This window comes from Penicillium odoratum, assembly GCF_028828045.1.
Source record: "Penicillium odoratum strain IBT 22623 chromosome Unknown utg000004l_segment0_segment0, whole genome shotgun sequence".
Lineage (NCBI taxonomy): Eukaryota > Fungi > Ascomycota > Eurotiomycetes > Eurotiales > Aspergillaceae > Penicillium > Penicillium odoratum.
In genome coordinates, this window is record NW_026643146.1 from 2,119,894 (window position 1) to 2,133,262 (window position 13,369).

Here is a 13,369-nt window from a genome sequence, read left to right on the forward strand (position 1 = left end):
GCGAAAGCGAGATGCGATGAGATCTGGAGGCCCGAGGCCGAGATCTGTTTTACTTCATAAATCCTGTCAGCCCTGAACCTGGACTCCTGGACCCTTGGACCCCTTTCACGTCATAAGTGGGGAATCAACGGGATCAGGGTATTCCATGGAAGATTGGTGGAGTATTAAACCAATACTCGAAACTGAACTGAGTTCATGAAACAAATAGAGAGATACCTAGGTATCCATTCGACTCGAAACAATTCAAAATATAAGAGAAGTCAAGTCAAGTCAAGTCAAGTTGAATAATTCTAGGATTTTGCATTGGTTTGCATTGATTAAATAAGCATCCACGTGAACTGGCATTTGGGCTTACTTTGGTCTTTGGTGACATAATGTGTACCTGGTCACGAGCGCAACTCTTCACTCTTCTCCTCCCAAATATTACTACTGCACTATTTTGAAAGACCCTAGGAGTAGACGATATGTTCGAGGTGAGCTTTGATTATGTTTCGAGTCCCAAGAACCCCCAGTCTCCTTGTCCTGGGCCCTAGCTGACCCCACCAAATAGCGTCGAGCCGCGGATCGATACCACCTTCGAATGCACCGCGCCCGCTCGGCAGTGCTAACTTCAGATGAAATTGTCGAGGTGCGCGCAGCCCAGCGAACCTTTGAAGGCGCATATGTTCGAACCGCCCTCTCCCAGTTCTCCTTTGCTCTCGTCGTGCTCAAGATCTTCACCGCCGAATTCTACAGTATCGGCGCGCTATTCGCGATTTACGGCACTGGGGTCCTGATGATTGGACTATTTCGCCGCTCCCAGGGAAACCGCCAGTTCTTTTCGGAGATCGGGGAGGATGGTATCCATCGTCACAAATTCCGTACCAGCGGAAATGCAGTGGTGGTCTTGACCGCATTGAGTATTGCGGCATACGTGTGCTTGATCGGTCTGACACTTACTCTGCAAAACTGATAACGGAGGCATCCTAGGGATGTGGGAGCATTCACTCCCTATCCAAAATATTCCAACTACCTGATCCTTGGGCAATGTGTGTTGCCCCCTGCGTGACCGCCAAGCGCTAAGGATTCTGTGTCACCGCCGAGATAACTTATCACCTGCCGGGAGTGCCGGGGACCGGCAGCGGGACGATCACCGTGGAGCAACCAGAGCATACGGTTGGTCGGAAATCAATCTGCAGCACTGAGGCCCGGGAACTGCCAAGTAAGCCGAGTATGCTCATGGGGAAAGGGAGGACTCTGCCCGAGCGGAGACGCGCAGTTGCACAACGCCGCCCCAACACCGGACACGCCGGGTTTGAACTCGGCTGCTGGCCTGATTATTTTCAGATCTCAACTAGACGGCCTTATCTGTTGCATTTTAGAGCTAAAATTAGCGCCGCATTCCCAAGAAGGATCGAGAAATTGCTTGACCGTGGGAACTGGTGTGGATTCTTTTGATTAGACCAGTCATACTGTATCATATCAGCACAGGGATGGTGCCATGGTGATTTTGCTCCACCATAATGATTTGGCCTGGAGATGTCTTGAGCCAAGCATTCTAGGTTAGATAACGTCTGGAGACTTGTTCTTTGGAACCTTTATATAGATTGAGCCTCCCAATCCAACTTTTCCTATCATATTTGTCTATGATCTATGATCTATGATCTACAGTACCTTTTTTCCCCTCTGCGCCCCTGACATCATTCCGTGAGTCTTGAAGCCCCAATGATCCCCACCCAGAGTGGACTCTATCATCATCTTAAGCTGCCTGGTGATTTCATTCATCCGACTGTGGCTGCTTCGACCTTTCCCTTATAATATATCTTGTCATATCTTTGTACACGAGTAACAAAAATAGAATCCTTGACTTATTTGAAGTGTATAGGTCTTGGGTTATCACTCCGTACAGAGGATTTCAAATCCATTCGACTTTTGATCATTCGACTTTTGATATTTCCCCTCCATCTCCACCGCACAGAGCAAAGAAGAACATCGAAAAGGTCAAAATTTGACAAGTCTTTGACCATATTGACTGCTGGAATATTAGGAAAAGTGACGTTTTGGCCCCGGAGTTGAGTCATCCGCTCCCGCCTTAACTGTTTTTCTCCCCCTCTTTGTCTCTCAACAGGGCTTTCATCAGATCCTGTTCATCAAGAAACGATCCTTTTTTGTTATTGAAAAGGAACCTTTTCAGATATCGAAAGCTTGCTTCTCCGGAAAAGGCCCTCCTTACCGGGGATGGCGCAACATTCCGATATTGCACGGTCGGCAATCATGTCGTCCGCCACTTCAGACCCTTCATCCCGGGGGGATCAAAGGAATATGAACCATCGACTCAACGGCATCTCAAATGGATCTAGCCCTGGCTCGGGTAAAGAAGGAGCAGTGATGCTTCCGAAAACTGTGGTCGGGAGAGCGCTAGGAAATGACTTGCATTCCGATGTCCACAAGGCATCACAGGCGCCCAAGGGCGGAGTCGGAACCGCCTTGACTGACACTCCGATTTCTACCGCACCGCCGTCTCCACAGATGTAAGTCCTCTGCCTCTGAGTCGTCGAATACCCCAGACCCCCAGAACCTTGTTGTTTGAATATTCCGATCCCCAGCCTATGAACGAGGACATATCGGCTTGATCGACACTGCAATGTGCGGTCAAGTCTATCCCGCCCTATGGGAATGAGGGAAGGAGCTTGATGCACGCTCGCGTGCTTTGGACCCCCTCCCCCCTTGTGGCTGAGCCGCATTCACTTGTTGTGTGATCCTTCGATTTCAATAGGCTTAAATTCTGGGCTAACGCTTTTTTCTGCCTGCAGATCGGGTCGTACACAACCAGGCACCCCGAGCAGTAGAGTCCGAGCCACCACTCTTGATATTCCCGGCCTGACCAAGTCCAAGGTCTCTCCAGATGGCCGAATTGCTCAACGCGATGTCGGTGCAAAGCTGGTCATCGTTATGGTCGGCCTCCCCGCCCGTGGCAAGAGTTACATCACCAAGAAACTTGCCCGCTACTTGAACTGGCTTCAGCATGACACACATATCTTCAACGTTGGTGCACGTCGTCGTGTTGCAGCTGGCAGGTCTCCCACACCGGCCCCTCGAACCGCAGAAAAGGGCCCGAAGAATGTCCACCGGGACCTCGTCGACTCGGTGCGCCGCCTGAGTGTGAGCGTCGGAAAACACAATCAAGGCGAATACTCTCCGCCGGAGGAAGCCCCTCTTCCACCCCCAGCTGTTCCTACTAAGATCCTTGTAAACGGCAAGGATGTCGAACCTTCTGTCTCGCAGAATGGAGGCACGGTAATTCCGTCAATTGATGCGAGCCCTGGCCAGTCAATCCAGGACGAGGCCACCACAGAAGCTTCTCCAGAACCAATGGACCAGACTGCGAATTTCTTTGACCCGCAGAATCAAGACGCTGTCAAGCTTCGGGAGCGAGTCGCCCTCGACACTCTTGATGAGCTTCTCGACTACATTTTGGATGAAGGCGGCAGCGTCGGCATTCTCGATGCGACTAACAGTACCATGGAGCGTCGCAAGGCTGTCGTTGATCATATTCGGAAACGGGCTGGCCCAGAATTGAACATCTTGTTCCTTGAAAGCAGCTGTGTGGACCAGACTTTGCTCGAGGCCAATATGCGCCTGAAGCTGTCTGGACCTGACTACAAGGGCCAAGACCCGGAAAAGTCACTGGAGGATTTCAAGAGGCGTGTGGCTCTCTACGAGAAGTCGTATGTTCCCCTAGGCGAATACGAGGAGAAAATGGGCATGGCATTTATCCAAATGATTGATGTTGGTCGCAAGGTTGTCGCCCATCAAACGCATGGTTTCCTGTCATCACAGGTTGTCTACTATCTTCTCAACTTTAACCTCTCTCCACGCCAAATTTGGATCACGCGACATGGCGAAAGCCTGGATGACCAGGCCGGTCGAATTGGTGGAGATTCTGGCCTCAGCGAGAATGGTCAGCGATACGCCAGGGCCTTGACTAGATTCATCAATTCCCAGCGGGAAAAGTGGGAGCTATATCAGCGCCAGAAGGACTTGCTGAAGCACTTCCCACCTCGTCCGGGTGACAGCACTCCCCCGAATCCTTCTTATATCCCTCATGACCAGCCCCGAAATTTCTGTGTGTGGTCATCGATGATGAAGCGGGCCGTCCAAACAGTCGACTACTTCAATGAAGAAGAGTATGACGTCAAGCAAATGCGTATGCTTGATGAACTTCACTCTGGAAGGATGGAGGGCATGACCTATAAGGAGATTCAGGAGAAGTTCCCCGAGGAATATGCTCACCGCAAGAAGGATAAGCTTTTTTACCGATACCCCGGACCTGGTGGAGAAGGTTACCTCGACATTATTAACCGCTTGCGGGCCGTCATTGTCGAGGTTGAGCGTACTACTGATCACGTTCTACTGGTTAGCCACCGATCTACTGCCCGTGTACTCCTTTCTTACTTCCAGGGTCTGCAACGTGACCAGGTCGCCAATCTGGATGTTGAGATGGGCGTGCTCTACATGTTGGAGCCCAAGCCTTACGGTGTTGACTTCAGGGCTTACCGTTACAACCCTGAATCCGAGTGGTTTGACTTTGTTCCTGGTTACCAATTGAAGCAGGTCACCGGACATGACCGCCAAGCAAGCATCGCATTCTGAAGCCCTTGTCGATCCTACTCTCATGATTCGCTATGAACTGTGATGACAATCTTTCTATTCAACTTCAAGATGACCTCGACTCGGCTAATATTCCCATATCAATATTCTGACCCATTGCTCCATGTCTTGTACTTTTGCCTTTCCGTTATTCTGGTAGGCATTGTATTCTTTTCCTCGCTCTATCGCGTTGTATTGTGTTTCGAATTTGCAGCCCTTTTGTCCGTTGCTTTCTGTTTTCATGGGTTACATTACAGGCTATTGCATGCAGGAATTCGGTGATTTTTTCCAACCCATGTTGCTCGTTGTCTTTGCATAAATTCGGCGTTCAGCGGAAGCGATGACTCGATGAGCTCACTATGGCTTCGACTAAACGAGCTTCTTTCGTTAGACCTCGAGATACCCACTTGCATATCGACATTGAGTTGACTGGGAATTGTGCTTTGGTAGCTTTTGCTTGCCTCGATACGATGTACTGATGTTTTTGTTCTTTCAATGAATCAATCATTCATCAAAATTTGCAATGATGTATGCTGCTAAGCCATAACCATTATTCATTGTATATTTATCTCTTTACTCATCCTGCTTCACTTGCTCAAAAATATTCAAGAATGTCTCTGGTTCATCCGCCCCTTCAACCACATATTTCCCCTGCACTGTAAAATGCGGAACCCCAGAGACCAACCTCCTAGACGCCGCGAACGCCTCCGCATCAACATGCTCCGCCCCATCACCAGACTCAAGCAACTTAGTAACCTCCCCACCATCCAGCCCAGCTTGAACAGCCGCCTCAATTAAAATCTTCACATCCGTAATATTCTTCTCCTCCTCAAAGTAAGCTCGGAACAGGTTCTCCACGACCCGGGTCTGCAATCCGCCAACACCCGTCCCTGTACCTGCTGCTTGAGTACCTTTAAGCTCCTCTTCACCAGCATACCAAATAACACGATGGGAATCCCGCGTCGATCCCGTATTCCCTCCAAAATTAAATGCAATCCCATCGGCCTCGCCCGCGGCTGATAGTCGTGCGAACATAGCCTTGAAGCGCTCTGCCCCGAACTTCTCCACGTACCAGTCTTTCTTGTTGATACCAGGGAATATTGGTGAGTTTGGGTTTAGGTAGAATGCGCGCCAGTTGAGAGTGAATGTGTCAGCTGGGTTGTTGGCTTTGTGGATGTTAATTGCGCGGGAAAGGCGTCGGTAGCCGACATAGCACCACTGGGTTTGATTAGTCTGATATAGGCCTAGAGGATATATTTTGAGATTACGTACGGGACAGACGCTGTCGGAGATGATTTGGATCTTGAAATTTGTCATGATTTCTGTTGTCAAATGCTCTGCTGTATGAGGGGGAACGGGAGATAAAGACTAGTGTAACTATAAGTTAACGCGGATCCTAACTCAATTTGTCAGCGAAATCCAGTTGACTAATAATTTACTATCATTTTCCTCTTCCTTCCCCTCGTTTCTGGATTCTTAACAAAGTATACTTTATCAATAGATTTAACTTAATTTGAATTGCGTTGAAAAAGTATGAAGTTGATGCAATTTATGCAGGCTATCCATGATAAAATACAAATCCACGAATGCGCCAAGAAAAAAATGTCCCAAATATGTCGTGTCGTGCATGACTGAAGAGTTCATATACAAGGGCACTGTGACCTAACCAGCTCGAAAATTTCCCGAAGGACTAACTCATGAGACATCTCATCCACTTAAAGAATTTGTTGTGCCTGATTACCAACATTCCATGGGACTTGCTCAGTGAACAGTGCAGATGAGTTGTTGTGAACAGGGACTCCATGTGAGGGATCATTGTTCCGGGCTTGCTCAAGCACAGATTTGTACTATTAGTATTGTCAGCAAAATGATCATTCAACAATGAAATTAAGAGTCTTACCTTGAAGGCAAAGTTAAGGACGAGAGCAACAGCGAGACCAATGCATACGACAAGAGGGCCAAACAAGTTGTCCAAGTCCTTGCCGCTCCGTTGGCGGATGAGTCGGGAGCGCTTCTCATACATGTACCAGCCCCAGGCAGCGGAAAACAGGGCAAAGAATGTGTATACAACGGCCAGTGCCTGGGCGATTTTGTTGTGCTTGCCAGCAGCGTTATAAAGACCCAGTGACAAACTTGACAACAGGATACTGATATGCAACCACTTGATGAAGGTTCGCTGGTTAGCCAGCCACACCTTACTTTCCACACGGACGGGACCAGTGTCTTTGATCCAAATGCCAGGATCCCGCACTCCAGGAGGCAGGGGAACGTTCTCTGGCCGAGTCCAGTTTGACTTCGAGATACCAAGTGATTTTAGAATGGAAGTGAGCCTAGAAGGTTCGTCCTCGGGCTCTTGAATTGCTTCGGCAGGGGGTTGGGGTACCACCTCGCGGCGCTGGGGCTCAACGTGGGAGAGACGGCGGGTTGCCGGCACTTCGCTGAATCCAGAAGGCCTACGCAACGCCCAGTGATGCCTGGGTTCGCTCCATCGACTGAAAGGAGATCCAGCCAGTGCATTGGCACTTGGGCTACCTGCGCCACCAAGGAAACTGCCGACTGCGATGTCCTCCTCATTGCGTCTCGCCAACCGTTCTTGTTCCTCGTAGAACGCAGTCTCGGGATCACGACGAATGTCACTCTCGAGCTCACCCAGCCAGAACGGAAAACTGTTGACATAATCCTCGAACAATTGGGCCGTGCCGTGGACGAACTTGGAGAAACGGGGTGCGTCTTTGACAAGATGCGAAGCCATGAGATCATTCACCCACTCCGCCTGGTGGGCTTTCCCACGTAGCTTGATTTCCAGCAAAGCATGGGGGAAACGAACAATCTCACCGGTTCGGATGCTACTGAATGGGTATGACATTTCGCTATCATCGAGGTCGACACGGTGCCACTCGGAGGGGTCTCGACAGGGACGCTCAGGGTCAAGGCAGTCTTCACGGATCATGGCGAGGTTGGTATCCATGGAAATTCGAACGCGGTCATCGCCGGGGATTTGGAAGGCTGTACGTGTGTAGTTGGCCCGCACCATGGGCTGCAGGTTGTTCTCCTTGATGAACGACTGCAACTCTTCGACGTCCTTCTTGAGAGATTCTGCTTCCGAAGATTCTCCATTGTGCATATCCTCCATCCGATGAACCTTCTTGTCCAAGTGATACTCGCCATCCAGGAACTCCTTGATGTGCTTTTCCTTGAGCTGCACTTTAACTTCCCGACTGCTGTCAGAGTCGGTCACAATCTTCTTCTCCAGGTAGATAGACGGCTTATCCTTCAGCTGTCCAGTCCAGCGCAACCGCAGGGATCCAGCCTCGGATGCACGGGCGACCTTCTGGTTGTAGAGGTCAAACTGTGGGTTATCGAAGTAGAGAGAGGTGATGGTGGGGTCGTCGAGGGTGTCCGCATTCTTTGAGGTTCCCGGATTGTAGATCAGGACAGGTAGACGGCGGAGAATATATGTCTTCACCTCCAGAATGTTGTCTGCGTGAACCCAGAACTTGTAAGAAGAATAGACATCGCGACCAAAGCCACGCTCAGGCTCCTTCAAAGGTTGAACGACGTCCTCGGTCAGAGTTTCACGGACAAAGGAGTACATCACCGACAGACGGTGGACTAAAGGCGAATAGTCCTCTGAATTGAAGGGAAGCTGCGATAAGCGAACCTGCAACAATGGTTTGACGCGGTACTGAGTACCACGCTTGCGGTCATGCTTTTTGGCGGCCTTGAGGAAACCGGTGAAGTTGATGCGGCTGTACTTTTCCAATTCACTGACCTCCTTGGTGATGCCGTCTAGTTCCTCGAGAGCCTCTGTCGCCAGTCTGCGCTTCTCCTGTAGATCGGGGATGAGAGCCTCCTGCTCTCCAGACGGAGCCAATGGGCGCAGCTTGGCCTCAATGGCTGATGTACGCTCACGGAGCTGCTTCGAGGTCTCCGCTTGGAAGGAATTGACCTTGTCCAGCTGTACATTCAGCAATTCCTGCACAAATGTTTCCTCATCCTGTTCAGTCCACAGGCTGTCATCGGAGTCGCTGGCGTCCTCGCCAGTGACATCATTCTCGCGCAACAGGGCCTTGAGCTTGTTGTAGTCAATGTACTTGCCCTTCCACGGCGGGTAAACCGAGTTCTTGAGGGTCTTCCCAAACCGCATAGTGTCTCAGTGGGGTTGGTTCGGGCCCGAAAGGCTGTTCTCAGATTGGTATCTAGTGGCGGGGAGAGATGAAGAGAAGCGGGATGAGAGCGAGAGAAGGGCGTAAGAGGCGGCCACCATGTGAATCAGCAGGACTGATTGTGGAAAAGCTTTTCTCTCAATCTCTGGAACTTTTTTTTTCCCGGATGCGCAAAGCACTAGAGAAAAAGAATTAGTGCCTCAAGTTAGTGTCTCCAAGTGATTAGTGTCAATAGCTTTAGCACGCACGTGCGTCTCTCTGTGGCTCTCATTGACTTGCCGCATTGAGAAATTAACCAATCAGAGTAAATGAATGGCAAGCTCTAGGATCAACTATAGCCCGACAAGTAGAGAAGTAGCTTAATTAATCCGTATTATATAACTTTACGTAATTTAATCCACTTCTTACCCGTCGTTTACACTAGTCTATATAGGGCCTAGTACGAATAGTAATGACCGGGGCTCCTGCCGCATGGCTACGACGAGTCCCTATTGTGCCCAAATTGTATATATTTCGATTGACATTGGACCAATGGACGCCTCTTCTCCACAGCCAGGGCTTTCTCTTTCCCTGCATAATATATTGTCAGAGCTTCACCAACGCCCTTATCCCCATGTTCCCAATCCATCAGGTTGCAAAAAACGTGCCTCCGTCGCCCTAATTATCCGGGTTCGCCCGACCTATGATCACTGGCCGACCTCGCCTTCGATCGGGGACCCATCATTGGGCGTGGAAGAAAGACTAGACGAATTTTTTGCCCAGCCGTGGGTCCAACATGGTGACCCGGAGGCTCTCTTTATCAAGCGCGCGACGCGAGTCGGCGACCGATGGACCGGTCATGTCGCGTTACCTGGAGGAAAACGAGACCCGGAGGATGAAGATGATCTCGCAGCAGCCATCAGAGAAGCATCAGAGGAAATTGGGCTGGACCTGACTACAGATGACTGCATTCACGTGGGGAATCTTCCTGAAAGAGTGGTGACGACCAGCTGGGGGTCGCAACCGTATGTGCTATGGGAATTGCTGTTAACGTGAAATGAAGAAAGCTGATCATTATACCCCTAGACTGATGGTTCTATGTCCTTTTGTATTTCTCACCACTCGGAGCGACTCCCCGATCCTCAAATTACAGCCTACCGAGGTGGCATCAACACATTGGATCCCCCTCAGAGCACTTCTATCATCTTCTCTCCGTACTGTGGAGTATGTGGATATGTCGCAACGGTTTGCTAAACAAAGCGGGTTTCTCACCCGAATAGCCGTTCGGTCTCTGATGGGCTTTATGCAGTTCTCCGCAGTTCGACTGCTTCCATCAGAAACCCTGCGGTGCACCTCAATTCCCGGGTTTGTTCCCGAGGAGAATATCCAGCCTTCCTTCATACAAAAGGTGAAATCATGGTGTCTCAGCAACCAAGCAGACTCGGGTGAGGCGGATCGTCCACTCCTGCTCTGGGGTCTGACCCTCGGCATCTTGGCCGATTTCCTGGACATGCTTCCTCCCAACACAGCTGTGCAGATGTGGAAGTATCCGACTTTCACGGTTCCAGATCTCCGACTGATCGTTAGCATCCTGACCTATAATCTGCGAAAGCGCAACAAGCAAAAGGTCAAGCTAGGGGCTCGCCCCAGTGATACCGCATCCGACAGTGGAACAGCCGCCTTAGCTGTTACCCCCGAGGCTACTCATGACCACAATGAGGTCGGAATTGGTGGTCTAGGGGTCGGGCGCTATTACGGGCCTACTGATCGGGCTGTCGACGGAACCTCCTATGCAGTAGGTATCATGTTACAAGGCTACTATGATCGATTACGGGTGGCGATCTATGTATTTCTTGCCTGGCGGATGACCCTGGGATCGGCGGCTGTTTTCGCTGCCTGGCGACTTCTTCGGAGACGTTCATGAGACATGGAAATATTTGTAGAAATATCAACGCATCTAATTTTACCTTATGTAATAAAATGAAGTTAACTAAGTTAGTTAGTCAGAGAAGCCCATTAATGCGTTGATGTAATTAAATATAGATAAGGGTTACATAATCCAAGCATTAACCACTCCACCCGTAAACAGTGCCCGCGTTCCCTCCCTTCGTCATATCATTTGCAAATGCGCAATGGCTGCCACACAGAAGCTCTACCCACGTGGGACTGTTAAACGTATTGTTAAGGCGCACTCTAACAAGAGTGTGAGCAAGAATGCTGATATTCTGGTAAGTTTCAACCCAACCCAACGCATGCGACTGGGACGTCACTAATGCCTCGACTGGTTTACAGATCTTTTTAGACTACATGCTGTTCATGCAAGAGTACGACCTCATCCTACCTACTTTGACCCTCACTCTTCGAATCGCAACCTATACATCCTCCAGGCTGTCTTCAGTGGCGCTAATAATACCAGCAGATTAATGCGAGAGGCCTCCATCCGATCGCGCAAGTCCGGTGAAAAGAATATCTCAGCGAACTCCATCCGCAAGGTTACTGAGGTGCGTTATGAATCCGATCCGGATCCGTGGTATAACCGGTAGTGCCAATGGCCGCGTCCCACATACTGACAAGCCTGGTCGCATGTAGAAGTCATTACGCAAATTCCAAGGATGATTGGGGCTCAATTTGGGGCTCTTTTGCTTCCATGATGACACTATACACTTAATCGCAAGCTATGTCAGATGATATTGATTGATGTGTGTTCTTGTGCTTGTGCCTATGCTTGAGCTGTGCTTGTCACGATGGCGCATTGGCGTTAAAGGATTTTGATACCCGGGCAATTGAGATATTTCATTTATTATTTGGATTCCTGCAGTGACCTAAGTATATATTCAATTCTATGTGTATGTAGAAAGTGTGGATGTAAGTGCTAAAGTGATTGATGTGGGCTGTACCGATCAGGAAAAGCTTCGGGCGACTTCCACGGTGGAAGTTCCACCCGCATCTCCATTCTTCTTCGTACTCTTCACTTTCCCATTACTTGGAATTCTGAATTTCTCCTATTGCAACGCACTTATTTTTCTAATTTACTCGTCTTCATTTTCACTGTGCCACCATTTTTCTATCATGGCTACTTCCCACAAACCCCACGCTAAGAGCAAGAGACACGCTCAAGCTTCAAGCATCTCTCAAGAACCTCAAAGCCCTCAAAGTCCCACAGAAGTGAATGACTCGGAGCCCGTTTACCTCAGGGAGCTCCAGAAGTACGTATTTAATCTCGTTCTTTACCCCTCAGGAGCTAACAAAATGCGTCCAGGAGCCTGCGCAACGCGGTGAAGAAGTTGGTACGTTAATTTCTAATTATTCCCTGATATTTGGACCATCGTCGCTAAGTATGCTTCAATCTAAATAGAATGCCACCGCCAAACTGGATAGCATCCTCGCTGAGCACCCTGGAAAGTCTCTGGATGACCTCGTGGCGGAGAAGAAGATCAATGCGGACCAGAAAGCTCAAGCGCTGAAGAAGCCTTCCCTCCAGGCTGCCGTTACACAGATTGAAGAACAAATCGGTCACTATAGGGAGTTTGCTTCCCAATACGAGGAGAAGATTGCCAGCCAGAAGGCGGCTTTGGACCAGCAGAAGGCAGCTCTGGATAAGATCCATCAGGAGGAGCTGGCAGCGGTGCGCGCAAATGCTCTGGCTGATGCCACTGAGACTAATTCACGCGTGATGCACGAGAACTTACTTCACCTGGGTAAGTTCCTCTCCGCCGCGGCGCATATGCGCCGTGCTGAGGACCAGTCCGCCGAGGGCATTGCCTTTGAGGCCGTCCTCTACCACGTATACGCTGGAAACAAGGATGCGGTCAAGGCGATGTTAAAGCTCATTGAAGGTGTGGATGAGCCAGTTTTGGGTCTTGAGGGTGAATTCTTGGGTTTGACCTGTGAGTGATTTTGCTATCTGTGGAGCTTTGGCTTTTCTAGCTAATGCATTTCTAGATGGCGACGTGAAGAGGGAATCCAACCGTCTCGTCCCCACCGAGGAATCCGAACAATCTACCGAAACTGCTCCTACCTCAGACCCAACCCTCGCCAATGCTGGCTTGACCGAACTTCAGGATACTTCCATTAGCACCCAAGTCGCCGCTCAAGAGAAGACCACAACTCAGCCCGACCAGGTAGTTCCTCCAGCCCAGAGTTCGACTGCTGGGGGAGCGAATCAGGTGGCCGACTCTACTTCATCCCCAACGAATGATGAGTGGGTAAAGGTTCCTCGTGACCCCGCAGAGACCGAGACTGGCCTCCAAGCCACTCCTGCCGATACCGAAATTAAAGCTGCCGATGGTGCCAAGGGTTCTGGTCGAAGCCGTCACCGCCATGGACGCAGTCGTGGTGATGGATCGCGTCGTGGCCGTGGTGGTGGTGAGAGCCGTGGTGCTGGTGAAAGCCGTGGTGCTGGTGGTGAGAGCCGTGGTGGTGGTGGTGGTGGTGGTGGTGAGAGCCGTGCTGCTGGTGAGAACCGCGGTGCTGGTGACCGGCCTCGTGGTGGCCGACGTGGAAAACGCGGTGGCGGTGCCAGCGCTAGCGCCAGTGGACCTGCAGATGGTCAATGATCAAGGAGGTATGGACATGTGCGGTTCGCTTTTCCACCG

The 13,369-nt window shown here is 50.2% G+C and overlaps 6 protein-coding genes across 6 annotated transcripts; 4 read left to right on the plus strand and 2 right to left on the minus strand.

The window, feature by feature from the left end:
- Nucleotides 1-464: 464 nt before the first annotated feature.
- On the plus strand, nt 465-952 carry N7520_005070 (uncharacterized protein; the record flags this gene model as incomplete). The annotated part of the gene is made up of 2 exons (XM_057139004.1): nt 465-473; nt 551-952. 2 exons carry the CDS (start codon nt 465-467, stop codon nt 950-952), a joined length of 411 nt encoding a protein of 136 aa, XP_056997211.1.
- A 1,265-nt stretch (nt 953-2,217) lies between these two features.
- N7520_005071 (6-phosphofructo-2-kinase PFK26) lies at nt 2,218-4,632 on the plus strand (the record flags this gene model as incomplete). The annotated part of the gene is made up of 2 exons (XM_057139005.1): nt 2,218-2,510; nt 2,793-4,632. 2 exons carry the CDS (start codon nt 2,218-2,220, stop codon nt 4,630-4,632), a joined length of 2,133 nt encoding a protein of 710 aa, XP_056997212.1.
- A 570-nt stretch (nt 4,633-5,202) lies between these two features.
- Nucleotides 5,203-5,946, minus strand: N7520_005072 (DsbA family oxidoreductase; the record flags this gene model as incomplete). Its single annotated transcript, XM_057139006.1, has 2 exons — nt 5,203-5,847; nt 5,902-5,946. 2 exons carry the CDS (start codon nt 5,944-5,946, stop codon nt 5,203-5,205), a joined length of 690 nt encoding a protein of 229 aa, XP_056997213.1.
- Nucleotides 5,947-6,344: 398 nt separating this feature from the next.
- Nucleotides 6,345-8,776, minus strand: N7520_005073 (SPX domain protein; the record flags this gene model as incomplete). The annotated part of the gene is made up of 2 exons (XM_057139007.1): nt 6,345-6,476; nt 6,530-8,776. 2 exons carry the CDS (start codon nt 8,774-8,776, stop codon nt 6,345-6,347), a joined length of 2,379 nt encoding a protein of 792 aa, XP_056997214.1.
- Nucleotides 8,777-9,326: 550 nt separating this feature from the next.
- N7520_005074 (NUDIX hydrolase) lies at nt 9,327-10,698 on the plus strand (the record flags this gene model as incomplete). The annotated part of the gene is made up of 2 exons (XM_057139008.1): nt 9,327-9,799; nt 9,861-10,698. 2 exons carry the CDS (start codon nt 9,327-9,329, stop codon nt 10,696-10,698), a joined length of 1,311 nt encoding a protein of 436 aa, XP_056997215.1.
- A 1,145-nt stretch (nt 10,699-11,843) lies between these two features.
- N7520_005075 (uncharacterized protein) lies at nt 11,844-13,330 on the plus strand (the record flags this gene model as incomplete). The annotated part of the gene is made up of 4 exons (XM_057139009.1): nt 11,844-11,980; nt 12,034-12,061; nt 12,130-12,661; nt 12,717-13,330. 4 exons carry the CDS (start codon nt 11,844-11,846, stop codon nt 13,328-13,330), a joined length of 1,311 nt encoding a protein of 436 aa, XP_056997216.1.
- Between the last annotated feature and the right edge of the window lie 39 nt (nt 13,331-13,369).